The sequence below is a fragment of the Stegodyphus dumicola genome, chromosome 8 (genome assembly GCF_044657685.1).
Source record: "Stegodyphus dumicola isolate Sdum_Otavi_A_Nest chromosome 8, ASM4465768v1".
Classification (NCBI taxonomy): Eukaryota; Metazoa; Arthropoda; class Arachnida; order Araneae; family Eresidae; genus Stegodyphus; species Stegodyphus dumicola.
Genome location: NC_140775.1, coordinates 166,418,769 through 166,440,501, shown reverse-complemented (window position 1 = coordinate 166,440,501; position 21,733 = coordinate 166,418,769). Strand labels below are relative to the sequence as shown.

Sequence of the window (21,733 nt, the reverse complement as noted above, 5' to 3'; positions counted from 1 at the left end):
AACTCCTTAAATACATACAACTACATATGTTCGAAAACGTTTCCATAATTTCATTCAACCAAATTCAGAATGGTTTTAAGTCATATTTTCAAACAGATAGTGAAATAGATTAAAATAGTTAACTGGCAGACACTGCATACAAAACAATTCAATGTTTTAGGATTTACCAGTTTAGGGACACAAATAGAGGTTATATTCTTCACTACTTACTTCCTAAATTCTGAAAAGGTAATATAGCTACAAACGCCAGCTGAAAGGAAATCTTTCTATTTTTTCTTCGCTAATGGATTTACGACTATATATAATTAAGTTTAAGCTTAATTATATATCAATATATATAATTAAGTTTAAGCTTATAAACGAAAGAAACTGATGAATATTATTTTCTTTGCTAATGCTTTTTATAAGGCCCTTACACTTTTTTGTGACAATTTCATTACTCATTAAAGTGACCGTTTCATTACTACGACCAGTGTAAAATGTTCCAACCTAATAAGTACATTAAATTCACTTTCGTTATAGTGACTACTCATTAAAATGCACTTTATCTTTTAAGATGCGAAAGGTCATTATAACGAGTTTCGATTGTTTTTTGTCTTATGGTCTTTAATTTTCAATAAATGGATCTTTATGAAAGCGGCATTTATTGCAGGTAATAAAAGGCAAAACTCGTTTACAGACCTTGAGGGGCTGGAGAATTTAAGAAGCAATGATTTTTAAATTTAAATATATTTAAACAATTCTTGATACTGATAATAGACATATCTCCAGCTATTATACCTTTGATTCCGGTTACACTGCAATGTTGAATTATATCGAATCAGACTAGAGTTCTTGTTTTGTTGTGTCTATATATTTTATGTTCATTACATATAGAGCAATGGATAAAGAAATCACATTCTTTTTTATTTCTCACCATTCGTATGCTCACTTGTAATAACATTTTTCATTTGTTTCCTCCCTCCAATTCGATGCCATCGTGACGTAATTGAAAGCACACTCAACGCGTACTCGAGAGGTCCGGATTTCGAATCTTGGGGAGGGCACTGCACATTTTTCACGTCTGCTGCATCGATAAAACTTAATGACTCTACAGCCTTCCAGAACTTACTCTATACGTTTCCAACTCAGCTGTTTGTTTGATTACTGATTTTATTTGAGGCGATTATATTATTATTAGTAGTAATAATTTCGTAATAACACATGCTGTACAGGATAATTAAAAAATTGTTAACACTGAACAAGAAATGAATAAAAAACCTACGTACAGGCTACCTATCACTACCTCCAATGTGGATATTTCCTGCTAGACAGTGCTATTTCATAATTCGCCAGGGATTTCTGGTCTGGCTTAATGAAACTTTATAACGAATATAGCCTGGAAGAAAAAAATGACGTTTCATCTCGCCTGACCTCACACTTGTGATTTTTTGTAGTGGAGAATGGTATCGAACGTGTTTATGCAATGGAACCACATAATGTTGATGATATTCAAGAAATATTTAAAACTGTTTTAGATATTATACTACGAGGCATGCTGAACTTCCGCAAGCAATATGGACAAGTTGTTACATCTGCTGTGAATTCTAGATATTTTAGCTAGATCAATATAATAGCAATAAATTGTCACTTATGTTCTCCGAGGTAAATTTTCACCATGAGAATATCTAACCATAAAATAAACAGACACAAAATTAAATTACTAAGTTGATTCTATCTCACCAATAGTGAGAGATTAAATTAAAAATATACAAACACAAATTTGCCAGCCAACTTGGACATAGCTTAAAATTGAATGCCTGCTTTCACTATGAATATAAATGCAACAATTAAAGTATAATTCTATCAGAAACTACAATATTACCTACACCGCGACAGAATTTCAATCTCCCACTTACCAAAACAGGATCTAACCTTAATCTATGGCGTTCACAGCCAGAGCCACTAGACTTGTTAGACTCAGCGAGGCAGCGGACCGCAGGCCTAATTCTCGCAAATTAATTCATAAATCTCTAAATAAAATTGGGTGTCACTCAAATCTACATAATTTCTGGAATGAACAAACGTCATGACGAAAAGAGGTTGAAAGAAAAAAGCAAATTAAATAGTATTTCATCAGTAAAAGTTAAAACACACATGCCAAAATCTCCTCTTCCAAAATAAACGGCTTTAAAGTAGTCAAATGGATTTTATGAAAAGCCACTATTCTACGATTCTAATACTCTCTAATACTAATACACTTTTTATTAAAAAAATCTAAAACTTAATTAAATCTTGCATAATCTATCCTTCCAGCTTAAAGAAATCTTATACTATTTCAGCATACTAATGCATATCATTTCACTATAACGCATTCATTTGGTTATGAGATATCCATTTTAGTTCAAGACATTCATTTTCTAAAAACTCTTCTTTTATCCATTCTAATTAAGTGAAGTTCTTCCTAATCTTTATATATGGCTGTTGTGTTTGTTCTGAACATAGTTTGTCTTTTTTTTTTTTTTTTTTTTTTGAGTGCAGCTATTCTTATTCATTTCCACGTATAGTTGGTAGCATTACTCACATCTTCTCAACTTCTTCTTACTTTTTTAGCACTATACAATCTACCCTAATGTCTAACATTTCCAAATTTCTTTAACTACACTAGGCCATTGATTTAGCTTATTTTGCTCGTTACTTTTCCAATTTATTCTTTTCCAAAAGTTGACATAAGAGCGATGCTTTTAGCTTTACACACATTCTTTCATTTCAAACTCTTTAAAACTTGTGATTTTTCTAAATTTAACATTTGAACATATATCACAATTCAGAAACTCTTAAATCTTAATTTAATTAATATTCGTCATGCAACACCAGCCAGAAACGCTTAAATTTGAAATCTTTCCAAAATTAGTATTTAAACGTACATTACAGTTTTGAAACAAATTTGAAATCTTTCCCGACTTATTGGCAATCTTTTACACTCAAACTGTTGCATTCAGTTTCAGCCAATTGCGCTGCTTTAGTTTCCACAACACATGTATCTTCGCCTTAATTTTGGAACAAAACTTTAATCTCAAACTTAAAGAGAGATTTAGCTTTTATTTTCCCAATCCGTTGCTTTTTGGGCTCTCCTAATCTATCTGTAGTCGTTGACATCAGTCTTGGAAACCTATGGCATGTAGGTTTTTTACTCCTGTTGCATTCCCTTTCTTGATGATTCCCATATCTGCTTCGACACCACGCTTCATCAAAGTATATTAACTTGTTATGTGTTGAACTCGGGGAGGAAGTAGTTTCCTCAATCTCTGTATTGTTTTCCGCCCCCCATATGTGTTGAAATTGGATTGTCATGTAACTCGCCAAACTTCGAGTATTCAAATAGCTGGGATGGCCATCTTAATTTTAACTTTTCATTCATTGTTTTTTTATAAATTAAAATGTACGATGAATGAAATATCATCGATGATTCCTAATGCTCGGCCTTACCCTAAATTTCTATTTCATTCACCGCTGGAAACTTTTCAGTATTTCTTAAATATTCATAAAGTTCTCCAGATTTTACATTGCGCTGTTTAATCAGTGTTTCCCTAGAATTTAAAACGACAGATGTTAACATGATGCATTTTACTTTACGCTGCTTTCGTCTAATTTGATTCTTAATAAGTATTTGCTACTTTATTTTTCTTTCACGGGTGATGTTAGAATTTCAAACTAACCTCTCGCAGTTTCAAGGTCCATCTAATCATTCTTAGGGCTAAATTTTTGCATTTTCCAAATTCCTTGACTCTCATAATGGATAAATATTTCAGCTTGTTTCTTCGAGAAATAAGCTCTAAATTTCTTCAATGCAAACATATATCGCAGAGCTTCCAATTCAGCCACAGAATAATTTCTTTCTGCCGAACTCAGTGCTCTACTGAAAAATGCTGTCGGGTGCCCCCTCTTGTATCAGTACTGCTCCTACTGAAAAATCAGATACATCTGTGTAAATTTGCAAGGCCTTTTTTTTAGGGTATTTTCGAAACTGGAGCTGTGATGCTGTGTTGTTGCGACTTATCTTATTTGCTATTATCCAAATAAATAATCCAATCCTAATTCAATAATCCAATATTTACGTGAAATAATGATCAGTATGTTAATGATTTTGAAATTTAATGTACGAAAATAGGTGGGATATTTCTAGGAAATGAGCTGTAGTTCAATTCCTAGAAAAACAACACTATCGACCAGAGACAAGTCTTGACCTCTTTAAGCAGCTGTTCCGTGTAATATTGTTTAGTCCAATTCAGTTGTTAAATCTTTACAGGCGCATTTTTTTAAACACGGTTTTTTCAACCATATAAGAAGCCGAGATCAATCATTTTCTTTTCGTGGAAAGAGGATGTGAAAAATTCAGAAACTATTCAACGTCTGCGAGGACATTTTTTGTTCCCACATTTGAAAATATCTTTACGAGCTGTTCGATTTGAGAGTTTAAACATGCCATAAGGAGAGACAGAAAAGATTACGAGGAAGTTCTTTGGGGACCGCTTAGAAATATTAGCTTTTAGTTAGAATAAGAGTATTCAGTTAAATGTGGATTATGTAGAAAACCTGCATTACGATATTGATGAAATAAAAAAATATACCTCAATTCCTAGAACTTTTAAAGCATCATAAATGCATGTGCTCATTTCGATAAGAACTATTTGAAATAATATTAAAAATGTTTCAATTGCTATCAGATTTAAACAAAACTTTATTAGCGGTTTTAACATACAATTAACAGTGCGATTTGCACTTACTAACATAAGAAACAGTATAAAATATATATTTATTTTACTGCCTACACTACTGTTACAAATTATGTAAACTATTCACATGATCTTCATTTGCTTAACATCTAACTGGAACAAATTTTATTTGGAAATCACAATTTAGATTTCATCACCCACCACTTATCAAGCTGTTACACCAATGAATATTCATAGTTCGACCAGACGTCGAATGTAAGACCGCTGAACGCTGAAATTCGGCCACAGTTCAAAACCCGGTAAGCAGGCCTTCTGTATGAGTAACGTGAATACAAGACAGTTTGCCTCACAAAGCTTTCTACAGAGGGCATTTAGCCGCATAGGCAGGTAGCCTTAGTGTGGTTTGCCATACTCCAAATAAACTACCGATCTTAGTAATATTTATGTGAAGAAATCTTCAGTATGGTTAATGATTTTAAAATTTAATTTATGAAATTGCGTGGGATATTTTTGGGAATTAGAAGTCTAGTTCAATTTCTAGAACTTAAAGGCAACACTATCGACCAGAGACAAGTCTTGACATGCTTATGCAGCTATTCCGTGCAATATTGTTTAATCCGATTCAGTTGTTAATCCAGTCCGAACGAATGTTTTGTAACACTGCTCAAATGTTTTGAACGTGCATTTTTTTGTAACACGGTATTTACTGGAGGCATTTTTTGTAGCACTGTGGCAAGTGTAGCAAGTGGATTTTGTAAGCAAGTGGATTCAAATCATGTCTAACGGCCTAGCTACATGGGAATCTTTGTGACTTACCCTTCGCGTAATGTAAATACTAGACAGTTTCCCTTAAAAAGACTTCCACCAAGGTATATGTCCTCTTAGACAGATAACTCTCGTATGCTATGCCACAATCTATTCCAATCCAGAATCCTAGAATCCAATTTATAATGTATACGTACTGAAATCCCACCATACATTGTAGCTTACTTATTTTTAATACTGGACTGTTTATTGCAGCAGAATAAAACGGTCTACTTCTTAATGTAGAAAGAAATGAGTACATAAGTTACAACGAAAAAATCCGAATGCAGATAGATAGAAATGGGAGATTACAAAACGGTAGCGAAAGTTTCCTCGTTCACCTCGTTTAGCGTCGAGGTTAAGGTTAATAGGAAAACCCGCCTCCCACTTTAATAATGAGGGGGGATATTTTTAAAAGACCATTCTGTGGTTCGTGGATTCGCAACGAAGTGCAATTCATATTCGAAAGAAGTAAGTTAAGATTTCTTTTCTCTATGTTTGCCCTTTGTGCACAGGCGAAGGTCATTTTTATGAATGCCTTTTTATCTTTTATCGCCAGATAATTATTTAAAATACAATCTTTATAATTTTCCTTGTGCATGCGTTTATGTTTTATTTTAGAGCGCAAACAACTGGAAACTAAGAGACGTCATGTATTTATCAATAAAAGCTTTGAAAAATATAATTTAATGTGTTTGTTACTAGTATTTTCAGAACATTTATTAATAATAATTTAAGTATGTAACACGAATTACTGTTAGTTTTATTTTAAATAATGTGTTCAAAATAACCATTCGTATTACGAAAGTTTTTTTCCCCATTCTCCTAGGCTATTTACGTTACCTATTCGCATTTCTTAAGTTGTTAGGATTTCATGGAATTATTAAATTTAGACTCAGTTGATGGAAAAGTGATAGTTTCTACTCGAAAAAAAGACACTAGTCAAAAGTATCGATGCCCCTTAAGAAATTTTCGCTAACACAAGATATTTTGTCATCTGAGGCAAAAAGATAAATACATATTCTTGTTCGAAAGAATACAATAAGTATAAGTGACTTAGTGGATAATTTTAGATTTCTTGATTTTGTGCCGCTCCTAACTGTTCCTCTGAGGCGATTTCTTCGGGTTTGTCTCGCTCTTGCCTGGCACCTAAAACGCAAGATTTTATAAATTCATTCTCTTGGTAACAATACAGCTAATAGTACTTCTGGTCAAATCCACTGAATATCTTTAGCATACCTTCAGCTGAATACCTCTAGCATATCATACAATGATTATCGATTTTTGTATTATCTTTATGGTGTGTGTGTGTGTGTGTGTGTGATTATGGCAAAGCTTCGAGGGCTATCTGCAGGGAGGGATGCATTCGTGGAGGACTTTCTAAGGGAAACTGGCTCGTATACACGTCACACATGGGGAAAACCACGAAAACGCCCATGCAGCCAGCCCATTCGCGGGATTCGAACTTCAGACCGAACTACCAGTGTTCAGCGACTTTACCGCTCGGCCGCTGGTGGCCGTATTATCTTTATGAATGTGTGGTTAATGATAATTGGCTACCAATGAGAACTCTGGTTCATATTTCAGGTCTACGTTCACATTCCAGATGTCTAGCAATTAATTAAAGTTTAAGAAATAAGTTATAAGATTTTTTACTGTATTTGTATTTACGTATTATCGCAACCACCTTAGTAAAGTCGCCAAATTCTGGCAACCATGCGCATAACAGTTCTTCGGGTAACAATATCCATTGTAAGTTGCAATCAAAAAATTCATCAAAACACTTTTATTTCTGTAAAAATCGCCAAACTATGCTAAGGTGGTTGCGCTAATACGTAAGTAAATTTTTATTATTATGACACGGAGTAAAAACATCTAAAATCCTGGATTTAAATAAGTCCCTAAGAAGATGGCGGTATAGAACTGGAAAATGGGTATCTCACGTACGGATTCTATCAGCTGACGAGGTCTAAAATCAGTATTAGAAACCAGAATTGGACAAAATGGTACTCTCGTCATTGACACTTAAGGCCCAAGGCCAATGAAAACAACACTCCGTATATTACCATACTTATTCATGGTTTGGACATGGGCTTAGCAACAGCATTGGCAACATAAAAATGTTTTTCACTTGCTCCTGACCCTTAGAAATCTAGCCTTTTCCTCTTTGAATTTCCCTCCACTTTGGAAAGATTTTCTTGATAGATTAATTTGTAAATATTTGAATTTTTTATTAAAAGTTGTAGACAACTTCTGCGATTTCATATAACTGTCAATTCTCATGTTACTGGAAAATACTTGTGTGTTATCTAAGCATTAAGCAATGCCGTGGATACATAGTGAATCATTTTCTAGACATATTGTGTCTGCTTTCATTCCGAAATGCTATTCTTGTTGTAAGGATCCTAAGTTTTACTAACGTTTATTTTATTTTAAAACTGTACTATCATTTCTTATTTTCTACTTCCGGCCAGAATTAAATGCTTTAACTTGTTTATGCAAATTGTCTTGCTAACGACCAAGTATTTAAGTTGTAGCTTTTTGCCAAGAGAGAGAGAGAAGGAGATTTAGGAAGCAAGCCGCTTGCCACTGCAGTTTTTACGAGTTTTTATTCAGTTGCTGGTTGCCTTTAAGACCAGAGGTTTAGCCCTCTTGATAATTGTAAACGTATTGTAGTTTCAGAAGCTCGGCGTACTACATACGTACCCTTTTAAATAAAGGCCAGTCTTAGTGCTAGGCATTTGTATACTAATTCAAAGTTAGCTTTTAGTTAGAGTTTTAGTTAGTAGTTTTATATTCTTACGTTCAGACCACAAGTGATTGGTCTTTGTATCCCTAAGTTCGGGAGCACTTGTAAAAGTACAGAAAATAAAGGGTTTCGTATACCCTTCCTGCTTGTGTCGTCTGTTACACACAAATCTTGAACATAGCTTGAGTAAGCTCCCTGTTCCTATTCAGGGCACATCATGTTTCCAAAGCAAATCAAGAGAAACACAAGTCCTGATATTGTAAGTATTTGATCTAAAATACTTCTGCATCTGTTTTAAAATATTCTAGCTCTTCACTATAAGGGTATATACCATTTTACTTTCAGTATACCTGAACAGAAAGTGGCTTTAAAATCTCAGTTCAAACTTAATCGTTGAAACTAATCGCAATATCGTATCAAACTTAATCGCTGATAAAGACGTAATAAAGTACAATTTCAGTTAAAAATACAGTATTCTTGACTCATATGAAACATTATTTAAAAACATTGCAACAAGGAACACAAGTTTACAGAGAATGCTACAGTAATTAAAAGAAATTCCTCTTTTTATGATTGGAGTTATCTAGTTTATCAAACCATTGTCACAAAGCAAGTTTACTTAGGTATGACAAAAGCATTTCTATCTTTCAGTTCTCTCATTTACACCCAAATATCTTTGGCAGCAGTAAGAGGCACTCCCATATCGACATAAAATTGTTTACACGATAAGATGTTTCCCTCTATCCGAGTCTTTCATTATGTTTTATAAAGCCTCTCTGATAATATCTCATTTTATTACTCAAAATCATGGTAAGTTGGTTACCTTACGTCCGTATCTGGGAAATTAATGGTAGTACTTAAAACGATGAGCTAAAAAACTACTAAGGTTGTGCCTTGTATAACCGTAGAATGAGAGTTCAAAAACATTTTAGCATTTTTGTTAGTATCATCTGCTTTCATAAATCGGATATTTTATCTCTTTGGCATGCTCTTGATACTCTTGAAGAGTAACACTGCTTTACAAAAGTAATTCTGCCGTAAAATGTAGGTTATTTTGAGATTGGAATGTTTCTCTTGAGATTGAATCACGTTTACATTTGGTGTGAATAAAATCTATTTAACTTGACTTCTGAAATTATTTCTTCTGGAGACTCACAGTGGGTAAAAGGTCAGTTTGTTATGAAATATGATAATGTTTCGCGCAAGAGATATATTTTTGGATATAGCTTTTACCCTTTTCGTATTTCTGATACAAATGGCAAAACGATGACAACATTTGTAAGACACACTTACAGAATCACCATCATTGTATCGCAGCAAGAAATAAGCAAAATCAGCTTTGCCTTTGCCAGCATTCGAGCTCAGAACCTCTTGACTGTAAGCCGAATGTGTTTCCAAGTACACCACGAAGGCGCCCGATAAGGACGAAGAAAATGTTTTACACTTGCTTCGTAAGGTTAAAACTAATTTCACTTAAGCAAGCCAAATGTCCGTTTTAAGAATGCAGACGAAATATGTGCCGTCTTTACTTTTAAAATCTGGAGTGAATGCAAAAATCATATAAGCAGCTAAAATTTTATTTTCGCTTCAACTGTTGGTTATAAAACTCAAAGGTTAATGATACTTGATAACCGCTTTTTGAGGACTGAGAATACAGCAACATTTTATACAGATTTCAAGAATCCCTTTCCCATGACGTAAAACAAGGTAGAGACTTAGTATCTAATGTCTTACAAGTGATTCGAACTGAAATCTACCTTTGTGAAAACTCAGCAGTCTCCACTAACCTAATGCACAGTTTCAGATCACTCTCATCACAAATGCACTCATTTATGAGTTAGGAATAGAAAAGTTAAATGTGGTTGCAAGAAAAATATTTCAGAAACCTGTGACAAGCTACTTCATCTAATTCTTATGCTGTTCCCAATTTTTATTAGCAACAAACATTCTAAATACTATGCTCTAAGTAAATGTTTCTTCCTTTTTTAAAATGTGTTGGTACTGGACGTCGCTGTGACTAAAATAGAAAGAATGCCACATATTCCATAATGGTTATTATCACATAACACGTACTTATGGTATGATGTAGAGTAGTTATTAATAAGGATGCAAATTTTCACAATCAGTTCCTTTACAGCAACGTTTTGCTGTAAAGGAAGAATTAATCCTGATTTTTTCAAACAAATTAGGACTGGAGATGAAACTTGGTTCAACGCTTATAATAGTAAGTCAAACCAGCAGTTATCTGTTCGAATTGGAAAATGCGATCACAGAAATTTCGGTTTCAGAAATTTCTTGTAAAGGCCATGTGGGGGCCTTTCTTGGTAATTCGTACGGTATGTTTCCTGAGTGATAAAAGGTGAATATTATGTATACTGGTGTGCAAAACGTACGCAACAGGTGCTCTTTTTTGCCATAAATCCGCAAAAAATCATCTGAGAGACATGAAATTCAGAAATGAGAGACAGCATTTTGTATTTAAACGATGATAAAAAAATAGTTGCCCAAAAATTAATATAGTGCATACAGTATGGAATCAAACAAAAAAAGGCTTTATTGAACTCATAGTATCGTTACATATGATTGTCTGTACAAGCGGAAGAACAACAAGCAAATGTTCCTTAGTATAGGATATGCCCTCCCCTTACTACAATGGTTGCTTCGCACCGTCTCGTCTACCCAGCATCATACTGTATAACAGATTATGAGGTAAGAAAGCCCTCTCCTCAATCAGCACTTGTTTAAGTTGTTGGGTGTTCCCCGGAGGATGTAATTGTGCCGCAAGGCGTCTCCCCAAAGCATCTCACACATGTTCTATGGGATTTAAATCAGGGGAGTACGGTGCCCAATCCATTCCAGGGATATCTTCACTTTCCAGTAGCTTCTGAACAACAGGAGTCAGGTGTGGCCAATGAAAACGAAATATGCTCCAATGGCACTTCGGAACAGACGCACATGGGGAAGGATCACCTCCTAACAATAACAATCTCCCCTTACAGAACTTCTGTCGAAAATGTGGATCTCTGTCCGTCCGTGCAGCATAATGCTTCTCCAGACGAGAACTCCAGGACCACCGAAAGTGTCTCTTTCCGTGATTTTACTGGAATGAAACCATGTCCTGACTTCTCTCCAAACCAACTGGCGTTGAGAATCTCTTGTGGCACTAAAACGATTCTCATCCGTAAAGAGGACACTACTCTATTGATGAGATGTCCGGGTTGGTGCTCCTTACACCACTCTAAACGGTGGCGCCGATGGCCAACTTTCAAACGGATGCAGGTTCAAAATGGCGGACGAATAGGCTACCTTTGTGAAGGCGTCTGGACACAGTAAACGCGACACTTGTCACCCCGTTGCTGTACAAAATTGTTGAGCTATGGCGCTTGCTGACTGGTTTCGGGCTCTTTTCGCCTGCAGGACGATATATCGGTCATCCACACCAGTTGTTTTTCCTGGGGCGGCCACCACCAACTTTGTTAACAGTTGTACCTATACCTATGGTTAAATAAACCTATGGTTTGTAAGGCTTTCCAAGTGAGCAAAACGAAACTTTTGTTGATTCCGAACCCTTGAGCTACACTGGTCACACTATGCGTCTCCTCCAGCGTTCCGATCATTCTTCCATGTGCGAAGTCATCCAGGTGATTTCTTCTAGCCCTATTTTACGAAAGAACTCATCTGTACTTGCATCGAATGTCTTTAATTGCGTCTCCGTCCTTCCTTTTACTGTAGTCTTAAGTTGAGTGCGCCGACCGTGTGTGATTTGTGTACGCTCATGTCGCCTGTGACGTTTTGTCCCTGACATTTGCATACCCATGACTTTTTCACTGAATTGCGTGTTCATTGTACTGATCACAAGAACCTCTTTTCTGCAATTTCATGGCTATGTGATTAAAATTTACATTGTTGCTTAAGTTAAGCTTGCACACAAGTGTAATTAACACTCACAAACGGTCGAGCGGTGAATTTCTGAACACTGGTAGTTCTATCTAGGTTTGATTTTCTGCAAACGGACTGGCTACATGGGCAGTTTCGTGGATTTCTCCATGTGTAAAGTGGAAATGAGCCAATATCTCTTAGAAAGCAATCCACGAAAGCATTCCTACCTTTCAGCATATAGTCTTAACGTGCTTTTCCATAGCCAAATAAAACAAACCAAACCAAACTGCTTACTTAAAGACGTAATGGATGGACCTCTAATGAGAACTCACAGCGTGAGCCCTGAAAACATGCCTAGAATCGGGTATGTTTTTAGGGCATCAGTCGAAATAACTGCTGGAGAAGATGGATCCATCAGCGGCCGAGCGGTAAACAGTGGTAGTTCGGTCGGGAGATCGATGACCCTCGAGTACTTTGTCACAGTTACAAATAAAACCTAAAACAAAACCTGCTAGAGAAGACTGCGCCGTCACACAATCTCATTCTTATAAAGCAGTTTCTACCACAGAAAAATATCACGGTTCTCTAGTTTTTGGCACGCTTAGGCTACTTTCTCTTCGCTCAGATATTACTATTTTAATATCACTGAAGAGATTCGAAAATTATAACCAGAGACTTAAACAGTATTCCAAAAGGTGAATTCTACGAAGCAATCACGAGCTTTTAAAATGAGCGAGGATTTATAAAGATTATATACAAATTAAATGTCTAAGAATAACGTTGTTGTTTCCTTCAACCTTTTATTTTATATACGAACTTGGTCTTAAAACTTTGTTGACATTCTGGGTAAATAAAATAAAACTGCATTTTTAAAAGTAATTAACAGGCAATGATAAAATTTTTGGGTATAAATAAATTCAAAACTGAATTAAAAAGACTGGCGAGCGCTATTTTGTGATTTCATGTAATTCAATGATTGACGAAAATTAATAAATCTGATTTCAAACAGACTCTACCTTATCTCAATAATAAGCTATTAATCAGCCTAATTAAAATTACAAATTCGTTAAGACAAAAAAATTCTTAATCCGAAAGCATGAATAGGACTCCTCATATTTAATGGGTTGAATGCCAAAGGTTCTGTTTTGGCATATCACGTGCGGCGTTAAGAGCTGAAACTTTCACCCAAGACTCCCACACATAACCTTCCATAAAATAACATAACCTTCCATAAAACTTCGAGTTCCCGAGTTCAATCCAAATTTAAAGGTAAAAGTTCAACAAACTTCGTAGTTAGAAAAAGTAGTTCTGATACATACCTTTGCTTTTTGGCTCGCCTACGCTGAAAAAATACCCGAGGTTTTTCTTCCCTGTCCACTAATTCACTTAATGAGAGAATTAATGCGAATAACTCCGGTCATGTTTTCCTGAAAGCTATTCATGAATCCCTTATCTTTTCCTCAAACATACCCACGCTGTGTTTAAGCTCATATATCTTAAGTAAAGGAAAGAATAAAAGATGCTATATCTTTAAGATCTCAAATGGTTTTAGTACTTTCAGAAATAGATCTAATCAGAAAAGATAACTCTTTTATACTTATTACTATTTTCGTTTAGAAATCGGTACGTATTGTTTACAGCCTAACTGATCACAAATTTCTTTATGAATTAGAAGATGAATACCTTCAGTTAGATAACTAGCTTGTTAGGTAACTTGTTGTGACTCAAATGTTGAACATTTTATGGTTAAATGAATTTAACTGCAAATATTTAAGTAATAAGTTTGGCAAGAAGTTCTGTAACCATTTAAATTTCATTTACATAAACCACCGAATATATAAATCATTCGAAGGAAATTCATAATTGTTCGTATCGTTGTTGAACAAATTTACCACAAATAGACGAATCAAGAAACCTTAACCTTAAGTACCTTAAACGTCCAGACTTTGGGGTTTAAAATACAAATATTGCACTTACCCCTCCGTTGATGCTAAATGAAGTACTAAATTAACTCACATGATAAAAGTATTTTCAAAAAATGTCTGAAAGTTTTCAGCTTTTACATTATGGACAAAGAGGCGTTTCTTTTTGACATTTTGTGTGTTACCTTTAGTTATTAAATATCACGTTCTTCGCACTTAAACCATAGAATTCAATTCAACAGAAATATCACAAAATAATTTAAAAAGAGCATATCTATAGAAATTCCGATACACAGTCTCGCGCGCTGGAGATACAAATGTGCTTTTTTTCGTACAGTGTTGCCATTGCTCGCTTCGAAATTGTTGAATTTGTTAATCAAAAATTCTTTAAAGTTTTACAAGATATGAGATAGATAATAAACCAAATTCCATATTAGGTCTTCCAGATGCCCATAATCGGGTGTAGGATTAGGTTATTCAAAACTTGATGGCTTTATTTACCGTTCTTTTATCACAATGCGAGAAACATACATACATTCATGCAGATTCTTCCTTATTTAATTGTTTTAACTATAACGAAGGGCGATAATATTTGATGGCAGCAATTTGAAAAGTGATACAACCTTTCAAAGTTTTCGACCCAAAATTCCAAAACTAAATTAAAATCCTTTCTGGGCTAGCGCCCTTTTGGGCTAAAAATAAAACTTATTATGCAACTGATACTAAAAGTAATGCAGATATTTCTAGATTTAATAAGCTATTATAACCGAACAACTTTCAAGAGAGTGATCATGGCAAGGCCGAGTTCAGAAAATGGTAAATGGCATTCGTATTAAAAAGTTTAAAAAGAAAACCGTTTTTAGAATAACAGTAACTGACATAATATAGATGGATAAACAATGCTTTAAAAGATGTTAAAGGGAATAGACAGTGAAGGATAAATGGTGTTGGTGTGTGTGATTATGGCCAAGCCTCGAGGGCTATCTGCCTAAGGGGAGGGATGCCTTCGTGGAGGACTTTCTAAGGGAAACTGGCTCGTATACACGTTACACATGGGGAAAACCACGAAAACGCCCATGCAGCCAGCCCGTTCGCGGGATTCGAACCTCGGACCGAACTACCAGTGTTCAGCGGCTTTACCGCTCGGCCGCTGGTGGGCCCCCGAAGGATAAATGGAAACGATGGACAGGAATTCTTTTACATGATTGATAATTCTTTCCTTTTATGACATGAATAATAAAGTAAGTTATTTAGCATGAGCTATATAGGTGACAGTAGGACTTTCCTCAGTTCCTTCCAAATTTTGAGATAGCGCACCCGGGGGGACAGGTCCGAGGGTCTGCCACCCCTTTTCTCTTACCACCAAACCACACGAGAGGACTTTCGCCTCACAATGATTTTGGAATGCCCTCATGCCGCAAAGACGCTATACATTTGCAACATCCATGCCTTCTTCGGGATTCGAACCCTGATCCATCATAACGGCAGTTGGAGTTACTACCTCTATCCTGTTAATTATGTGTAAGTGATTTTAAAAGGCATTTCGAATAAGAATTATTCTATTAAGCTAAATTTAATAAGAACTGGATGAGATCATGATTAACACATCAAACTCCAAGCCTATTTTCGTTAGTCTAAAACCTGTCATCATAGGGATCGACTAGGCGTGTAGTGTGTTAGGTTGATTTCTTTTACATTTTCTCTGTAACAAATGATATTGCTGAACAGTTGCAGTATACTAACATCTTCGACAAGTGCGATTTATAGAAGACATGCAGCTTTATAATAATTTTCATTCATAAAAGTTTGTAAATGGTAAAAATTAATTTTTGATCACTAAATAAAAGCATATTACAGTGTTCATATATTTTATTTACACGGAGTGTCAACTTAAATGATCGTCTAGAAACGTTTGCCTCATTGGCAACATCCAACCTTAAGGATAAATTTTGAATATAAAGGTTAATTACCGCTGCCATGACCATAGGTAGTTAGTTCTGCTACATATATATTTTTTTCAGTAAGCAACCGGATTACATAATGCCCTATTTTTGACTTACTCAGATTCCTTTTGATGACAACTGAGCACTAGCTTGAAAACTGGGAAAATAAGTGACAGGTCTAACTAACCGCTAATCATTATATGTAAAACAAAAATTATAATAAATATTTCGAAATGAGTTAGAAAAGTATTGTTTTCTTCCGCAGTTATACGAATAATTCCGGCAAACAGTGCTGTAATCCGTGTTCGAAAGCCTGGCCAGAGTAAACCGGAAGCAGTTTCGTTAAGAGATTCATCTGTCACCCGAATACAGGTAAATAATATTTTTTATGTTTAATAATACCTTTGAGACAAATCTTGAGTTATATTTCGTGGGAGACTATTAGGTTGGTAATTCTCAAGTATTTTGTTAAAACAGTCTAATTCAATATCCGATTACACCGATGTACATGAAAATAGGAAAACACATGTGCATTTGCCACGTAAGTTGCATCTATAGGCCGATGATAACGTTCGAGCCATTAAGAGGGGTGAGTAAAATATTGTTATAGGACAGAAACAATACTTTCGCTAGCAATGTCTCCAACGTTACAGAAATCATAATTTTACAACATTCTTATAGGGGTGCAATAGTTTGCAATGTGCGTGTAACGAAGGGGTATCATCCACCAATGATTCGCTCAACTCCTCTAATATCGCTTCAACAACAACGAATGAGAAGACTTAATAGAGAGCGCATGAGAAAAATTAAAGGGGCATGATGAACTCAATATGCAAAGTTCCAGACAAAGCAGAGTCGCAAAACGCTCTGAGCCAAGACCATCTTGATGGGAGATGGCCTCGTCTCAGCGCCAACAACTCAAAATAACCTGGCTGCTCAAACCCTCTGGAATGGAGATGATTATAACACAAACGTCGACTAAATAAGTAAAGCGACTGCGCGGAGCACTTGTAAAATATGTAAAATTACTTGCTAAACGTCTCTTGTGCAGAAGTCTTTGAATGTGCAACGTCTTTGGCTCATAGTCTGTTCTAAAGCAATTACTGCATTGGGGGACTAAATGTAATTTTCTCTCACTTCTGTGAAAGAAGTCGAGCTTGAACCCGAGGCTAACCTAGTCTAATTATTGACCTTGAATTCATACCGTCATTTTTCCATGGAATTTTGGAACAATTATAATTTAAGTGTTTTGATATCACGAAAAGGAGTTCTGTAATAGAAGTGCAACATGCGTTTGGACGGCAGTTCAGTATTAGTCACCGCGATCATGCAGAGTTAGCATATTTTTATAGCATATTTGTTTGGATGAAGAAACTGATATTCGATGTGCTTGTCTAGTTTCGTGGGATAAAATTTCATATCGGCTGTATAGTAAAAGTCATAACTAGATAATTTTTTTTTAACTTGCTAACATTTATGTTTGCCAGAAGCATACGTCAGCGAGTTTGTTTGGTTGTAATTGGACGATTCGCCAAGCTTTTTCCAGTTCAACGTACAATGGGAATCTTTAAGCGCTTATCCCACAGATCTTATTGTTCCAGAAGAAGCTTCATACTAGATCGTTGCTTAGCAACAAAACTGCGTTTATGCCTTTGAAAAAGCTTTATTATGTGGTGATGGCGATAAGGAGCGCGCCTTGCGCCCTCCGATAAGTGTGGCAACCCTAGAGGAGAAGTTTCTTACGAGTAGCGAGCAGAGCGAAACAGGCAGGCTGTCGGGGAGTATGCGCGATGTTCCTAAATAAAGCTTAATTTTTATTGTGCACTATGTCTTGTTAATATTATATTAATGCAGTAAGAACATAATCTGTGATATGGAATTCGAGGATTGGTGGTAAAAACATAACAGGAAATCACCATAATGGTAACCCTGACTGTGTTAAATCGTATGAACAGTTCTCAAGCACTTTCGGTTTTGACTACAAGCCATCACTCAAGATCTCCAAACCAGAAGTAATGGATTACATCGGTTTTCATCCTCCGAATCACAGATGAGTACTAATTATAGATCATTTTATAATTCTGTTTTCTACTTATCATTTAATTTCATTTTCTTTAGTTAAATTTTTCCTTTTATTTTGGCTTAAAAACCTTGCACAATGTCTGATGTTTATGCCGTCCAAATTCCGTTTTATAACCGATCAGACCCATCTTTATGGTTTATTATGTGTGAAAGTACCTTTGCTCTTGCCACCCCCAAACCTATCACAGAATCCATTACTAAATATAATTATGTAGTTTCTCATCTTCCTCCAGATATCGCATCACTAGTACGGGATTTACTTATGAAACCAGACCCTATTGATCCATATGCAAAGCTTAAAACTGAGTTAATAAATCGTTCAGGAGAATCTTCTCAGCAAGAAATTCGCCAATTATTATCTGGAGAAGAATTAGGTTCTCGAAAACCTTCCGATTTGCTTAGAAATATGAAACGTCGAGCAGAATCTTTAAATGTTCCTGATAACTTAATGTTAGAATTATTCCTTCAACGTTTGCCTTCGACTGTTCAGTCTATTTTGGCAGCGGTTTCCAATTTAACTGTAGATAAAGCTGCAGAAATTGCCGACAGAATTTTAGAAGTAAATCCAACCCCAGGGACTTGTGCCGTTTCTCGCACAGTCGATCAGTCTCTTGAGGATAAATTATTTAAACAAATAGAAAAATTAAACAAACGTATTGATCGCATTTCTCTTTCTCGTGGTCGCTCGCCAAATCGCGGAGATCGCAATAAGGAAAGAAGCAATTCCAAAAGGAGAGATTATTCTGTTTGCTGGTATCATAGACGTTTTGGGAAAAAGTGTAGAGATGACAAATGTACAAAACCTTGTTCATGGCAGGGAAACGAAACCAGCAAGGAATAGAGGCGACTTATTCTTTGCCTCAAGTTTCACGTCGCCTGTTCGTTCGTGACCGTAGAACAAACCTTTCATTCTTGGTCGATACCGGCTCTGACGTGTCCTTACTTCCAGCAAATAATTCTCAAAAACGGAATTCGTCCCAACAAACACTTTTCGCTGCTAATTCTTCTACTATTCATGTTTATGGTCAAAAAACACTTTCTTTGGATTTCAAATTAAGACGACAGTTTACATGGACTTTTCTTATAGCAAATGTTAGTACACCCATTCTTGGAGCAGATTTTCTCTATTTCTTTGAATTGGTGCCTGATCTCAGAAACAAATGTCTCAAAGATTTAAAAACGCATTTTAAAACCGTCGGTTGCGTGAAAAATGCAAGCATTTATTCAATAAAAACTGTATTTAGTGATACACCATATCACAAAATTTTAAAATAATTTCCTTCAGTTACTAGATTACCAGATCCTAACCAACCTGTTAAACATAACACCGTTCATTATATCATAACTAAAGGTCCACCTGTGGTTGCAAAACCTCGTCGGTTAGCTCCAGATCGCTTAAAAATAGCAAAACAAGAATTTCAAACTATGATGCAATTGGGGCATTTGAGATCTTCGAGCAGGAATTATGCATCCCCACTTCACATGGTTCCAAAAAAGGGAAGTCTGGAATGGAGACCTGTAGGAGATTATCGAGCATTGAACGCTCAAACAATAAAAGACAAATACCCTATTCCATGTTTAGCCGATTTTACTGCTGCATTGCACGGTACTAAAATTTTTAGTCATGTCGACCTGATTAAGGCATACCATCAAATACCAATTAACCCAGCCGACATCCACAAAACCGCCATATGCACACCATTCGGTTTATTCGAAAGTATCCGTATGCAATTCGGCTTATGCAATGCATCTGCGACTTTTCAACGTTTTATAGATGAAGTCACGCGGGATTTAGAAGGCGTTTACACTTTTGTCGATGACTTGCTCATAGCCTCTAAAGATTCTGAGGAACATTGCAGGCATTTGAAAGCTTTATTTTCCAAACTTCAGGAATATGGACTTTGCATAAATGTTTCAAAATGCACCTTTGGTCAAACATCTATTGATTTCTTAGGTTTTCACCTTAGTGAAAACGGAATTGAACATCTTCCTGACAAAGTCAAATGTATTTTAGATTTTCCTCAACCTACCACTCTCACTCAGCTTCGCCGATTTTTAGGCATGTTTAACTTTTATAGATGTTTCATACCTAAAGCAGCACATATTCTTTCTCCTTTAATAAAATTGTTAGAAGGCTATATTAATAAAAAGAAATCTCGTTCTCGTGTTCAGGATTCATCCCCACAATTAAATTGGAACGAGAATGCTGAACAAGCCTTTATTGCTGCCAAAAATGCCATTGCTCAGGCTACCCTTTTGAGACACCCTATTCCCGGAGCCCAGCTAAGCATCTGGGTAGATGCCTCAGACGTCGCAATCGGCGGCACACTTATGCAGTTGTCTCAACAAACATGGGAACCTATAGCATTTTTCTCTATGAAACTCAGTAAAAGTCAACAGAAATGGTCCGCGTACGATAGGGAATTATTTTCTATTTATTCTGCAATTAAGAAATTCCGACACATGTTAGAGGGCAGAAATTTTATAATTTATACGGATCAAAAACCGTTAATATACGCTTTTAAACAGAACCCTCATAAATGTTCACCTCGACAATTGCGACATTTAGATTTTATTTCTCAGTACTCTACTGATATTAGGCATGTGCAAGGTTCAAAAAACGTCGTTGCTGACGCTCTTTCAAGAATCGAAATTGATTCCATAACAAAATCTCCATTTTTGGATTTTAAAAAATTTTCGGAAGCTCAACGGCATGATCCGGAGGTACAAAACCTTCTCAAAAACAACACATCATCTTTGAAACTGGAATTTAAACCGTGCCAATATTCTGATGGTAATATTCTGTGTGACATATCAACAGACATTCCTCGTCCATTTGTTCCAAATTCCTTTCGCAGACTCATCTTTAATCATCTGCATAATCTGTCACATCCAGGAATTGCAGCTACTACGAAGCTTATTTGTTCTCGTTATGTATGGCCCGATATGAAACGTCATATCAAAAATTGGGTGAAATCCTGTGAATCTTGCCAAAAATCGAAAATTACTAGGCATACTAAAGCACCACTGGGCACATTCTCTCTTCCTGATGCACGTTTTTCAGAAATCCATATGGATATCGTCGGACCGTTACCTCCATCAGAAGGCAACGTGTACCTTTTGACTCTAATAGATAGATTCTCCAGATGGCCTGAAGCCATTCCCATCCCGGATATGAAAACGGAAACCATTTGCAGAGCCATCTTCAACTGTTGGATATCTCGTTTTGGCTGCCCATCGATCATAACAACAGACCAAGGTTCTCAAATGAGATCCGCACTTTTTGCAGAATTCACGCGCATTTTGGGTACGAACAGAATCACAACAACAGCCTATCATCCAATGCCAAACGGCATTGTTGAACGATTTCATCGACATTTAAAATCTTCTCTCAAGGCTCACGAGACCAATAACTGGACTGAAACACTACCAGTTGTTATGCTTGGTATTCGGACAGCCGTAAAGGAGGATCTACAGTCATCTTGTGCTGAACTGGTGTACGGCACAACTCTCAAGCTGCCTAGTGATATGATAACGTCATCTAAGATATCTCCGTATGACACACAATTTATCACGAATCTTAGGCATAGAATGCAACAATTGAATCCAATAGCAACATCTGCACATTGCCAAGAAAAA

The 21,733-nt window shown here is 36.0% G+C and overlaps 1 protein-coding gene across 2 annotated transcripts in view; it reads left to right on the top strand.

Moving 5' to 3' along the window:
* Nucleotides 1–21,733, top strand: part of LOC118200923 (transforming growth factor-beta-induced protein ig-h3-like) — a 117,758-nt gene that overhangs the window by 9,804 nt on the left and 86,221 nt on the right. For both annotated transcript variants that reach the window (XR_004760167.2, XM_035372914.2), the window contains exon 2: nt 16,278–16,384. Coding sequence is in view for 1 of the 2 variants with exons in the window: in XM_035372914.2 (XP_035228805.1) it covers nt 16,278–16,384 (107 nt within the window). In the remaining variant the exon portion in view is untranslated. The remainder of the gene's footprint in view (nt 1–16,277; nt 16,385–21,733) is intronic.